This window comes from Saccharomyces eubayanus, chromosome XI (assembly GCF_001298625.1).
Source record: "Saccharomyces eubayanus strain FM1318 chromosome XI, whole genome shotgun sequence".
Taxonomy (NCBI): domain Eukaryota; kingdom Fungi; phylum Ascomycota; class Saccharomycetes; order Saccharomycetales; family Saccharomycetaceae; genus Saccharomyces; species Saccharomyces eubayanus.
The window spans coordinates 629,096-632,881 of NC_030970.1; the positions used below are offsets into that span (position 1 = coordinate 629,096).

Sequence of the window (3,786 nt, forward strand, 5' to 3'; positions counted from 1 at the left end):
TACTTGGTTTGGGCTACTGGTTTGTCGCTAAATATGCTGGATCATATTACTATTCTATTTCGTTATTAGAGATCCATCTCGTCGACTGCTACAATGTTACTTGTATGTAAATGCTGGTAAGATATTATAACTTGTAGATAGCAAACTAAGATGTTAGCAGGTTTTGTCACCCCTATAGATTATTTCCTGTTCTCATTTTAGACACTTACTTCTATTGTATTGTCGACAACAACATCTTTCCCTCTTGTATGACATTCTATTTGGGTATTTATATTCTGATCTTCAAAAGAGGACGGACCTTCACAAGGTTTTCGAAGAGAATTCATTCGATGTCTTAGCTATGGCTGATATCAAAAAAACTGGTTACAAAACGAAAGGTCATAATTCCTGAATGTAAAATGCCGATAATATCTTTATATACAGAAAATTTCTTTTAGGCCAATAATCACGTCATGTTCGATCTAAACTTGTACCAAAGGAAAACTCGWAGCTGACAGATGGTTATACAGTGGTAGAATGCGCAATGATAATGTGCATAGTTTTTGGTTACAATACTAACTGGAGAAACACCAAGAAAAACGCTTAAATTATAGGTCTCTATGCCAAGATTAACTAAATTTTAACCACATGAGATAGAAAATGCTAAATTTCTGACAAGAACTTGCACAGGCTTATACATTATGCATTATTCGGGATTCATCTTTGAACAAAGACAAAGAGAAAAAATTCATCTTGTAATAGATTTTTGTACAGATAGTGGAAAACAATAACTACCTCATAGATTGGCAATAAAAGTCAAAATCGAACACAAACAGAAGTACGAAATCATTTATGAGCAATGTACAGTTTGCTTATCCTTAACTTAGTTGAAACAAGGATTGCCAGGGACTTCTAGTAGGCTCCATAAACTTTACGTACCACCCATTATTTACCTCATTTGCACGATTGGTACATTTTGAGACCCACCTTGTGGAATTTTTTTTACATTTCCAGCCCACTGAATGTGACAATTTAACAAGCAAATCAATAAATTTGTCATTGAAATGATAGAAGAGTGATTTTAAGGCCTATCTATTCTTGTATCCTAGTATTTTGAATAAAGAACACGGTAGCCATGCCCTCTTACTATGGATAGAGCTCTTCCAATAATACTGAACATTTGACATGTGATGTTCTGATAAATAGATTCGCGCTAGATCCCTTTAAGATATTGGGATTTCCAAGATTCTACGAACATTTTTCGGATAGTCCCGCTAAATGCATTGATTCGTGGGAACCTGAGGGATTCACAGATAATCCTTCAAAAACTAGCGACTCCCGCATTCTTCCCCCGCTAGCGACCTTCGAATATAGAATGTTGAGTTAGTGGGGAAAAAATCATCTTTATTGTCCGCTGTGTTAAGTCGAAAGTTTAGGCACACTTGTACCCAACGGTTTGTTAATTACCTAGCATGAAGTTAATGAAGCATATCGAAACAACCATTTTTCATTCATGTGAAAAAAAATACCTATCCTATGTTGCAAGGGTGTTTGTTTATCAATACTTTTTGAAGCGCAGCAATATTGCCACTAAAAGTGGTCACCATGACTAACGGTTTTTTTCAACTTCAAAAATACCGCCGAAATAGAATGCCCAAAAAGAAACCGCTCCATATCGCTTATGATCGGGAATTCAAGGCGTATCATGGAATTAAGCGTTCCATTCAACTGCACTTTTCTCTTCAAAGAAATGAAGTGTAATTCTAGCCAGCCCTGGGCTTCATCTTTTGGAATGGACCCCCAACCCGATTTCCAGTCAACTGCAGAGCCTCACTTTTCTACAGCTGTTTCTGACAGAATCCTTTTTTACGTATATCGCTTATTGCCGAAAAACCTTATTTATGAAAAACCTTATTTTGCGTTAAAGTTTAAAAAAATTTCTTCGTTTTCACAAAACAGGCACAGCTTTAAGCTTCCAGAATGTTTTTCACGAAATTATTATAGGGCTGCATTTCAGCTTGTTTTTCCACAGTCACGCCGGTAGGAAAACACTATTATTAATATCTGCCAATGGCAGCGGTTTCAAATCTGACGCACTAAAGCTAATTTTCCCTTTTTCTTCATGGATTTCTCAGGAATTGTGGCCCGATTGAGAAGATCATGATAGACAGAAAGAATGTTTATGCTGCAGGATTGTTGTGCAACCTGTCACGTTTACTCCGAAACGCGTTTGAAAGTAATTGTGCAGTAGAAATGGTACTACTCTTTATCGCACTTTCACCGTACAAGCATTTTATCAGTTTCAAAAGTTGGCTCAAAAATCTATTCTTCTCTTTTTCTGTATGGCCTTTTAAGGAATTATGCTTTTGTCCGATTTAGAAGCATGATAGACAGAAAGAATGTTTTTGCTGCAGGATTGTTGTGCAACTCTTCATGTGTACTCCGAAGCGCGTCTGGAAGTAACCATACGTCAAGCGTAGTAGCACGTTTGTATTTTTTTTTTGAGTGTATTTTGCATCTGTTCCCACTACAAGATGAAAAAGATTAACGTTAAATTCATGGTGAAACAGGACCACCGCTTGAAGTTGCTTTTGCCAATATTAGTTGTGGAGAAATATAATCGTTGATTTCCTGTGAGGAATGACCAATGCCTTAATTATTTCAGACATATTGCAGCAGCAAATACTGGCCAGCTTCGCACATATTTGCTCAAAGCATGCTATATCCCGGAATACTTAACATATAAAAAGAGCAGTCCTTACTTTTGTTTTTTCATAATAACTTTTTCTCGAGGGTTCTGCTTGAAATTGATTACCAGTATTGACTAATCAACCAAGAAAAGCCTATGTCTCGTCATTACATATTTTCGACGGTACTCGCCTTCCTGGCTCTAGTTAATGTAACTTCAGGAAGTACTGAGGCATGTTTGCCATCAGGTGAAAAAAAAAGCGGGATGAATATTAATTTTTACCAGTATACGTTAAAGGATTCATCCACATACTCTAACCCAGAATATATGGCTCATGGATACGCAGATAAGGAAAAGTTAGGCTCTGTTAGTGGCCAGACAAAAATCTCGATTGACTATAATATTCCATGTTCATCTGAAACTTGCGATTGTGACGACGAATCTTCTGACGACAACTCTTCCGAGGTCGTACTAATGAAACGTAGAAATAAGCCTTGTTCCGATACCGCAGCTCTTGCCAAGAAACGTGATGATGTCGATTGTGACCAGGGTGCTGCCTACTGGAGTTCAGATCTGTTTGGTTTTTACACCACCCCAACAAACGTAACTGTGGAAATGACAGGTTACTTTTTAGCACCTAAAACAGGTTCTTACACGTTTGGTTTTGGTACAGTAGATGATTCGGCAATCTTATCTATTGGTGGTAATGTCGCATTTGATTGTTGTAAACAAGAACAGCCCCCTGTTACGTCAACTGATTTTACAATCAACGGTATTAAACCATGGAATGCAGATGCCCCTACCAACATAGAGGGATCAGTGTACATGTACGCTGGTTACTACTATCCAATGAAAGTTGTTTTCTCTAATGCTGTTTCCTGGGGTACACTTCCAATTAGTGTGACATTGCCAGATGGCAGTACTGTTAGTGATGACTTCAACGGTTACGTCTATTCCTTTGATGACGATCTAACCGAAGCTAATTGTACAGTTCCAAATCCTGCAAGTCATTCAACGTCCAGCACATCTTCTACTGAATACTCCAGCAGTGCCGCTACATCTACCGAGTGTACCACTTGTGATATGACTTCCTCTACTGAATACTCCAGCAGTGTCGC

General features: G+C 37.9%; 1 protein-coding gene across 1 annotated transcript; it reads left to right on the forward strand.

Moving 5' to 3' along the window:
* Positions 1-2,824: 2,824 nt before the first annotated feature.
* Positions 2,825-3,786, forward strand: FLO10 (Flo10p; the record flags this gene model as incomplete). The annotated part of the gene is made up of 1 exon (XM_018366539.1): positions 2,825-3,786. A coding segment is annotated over one exon (962 nt), but the record flags the coding sequence as incomplete, so codon positions are not given.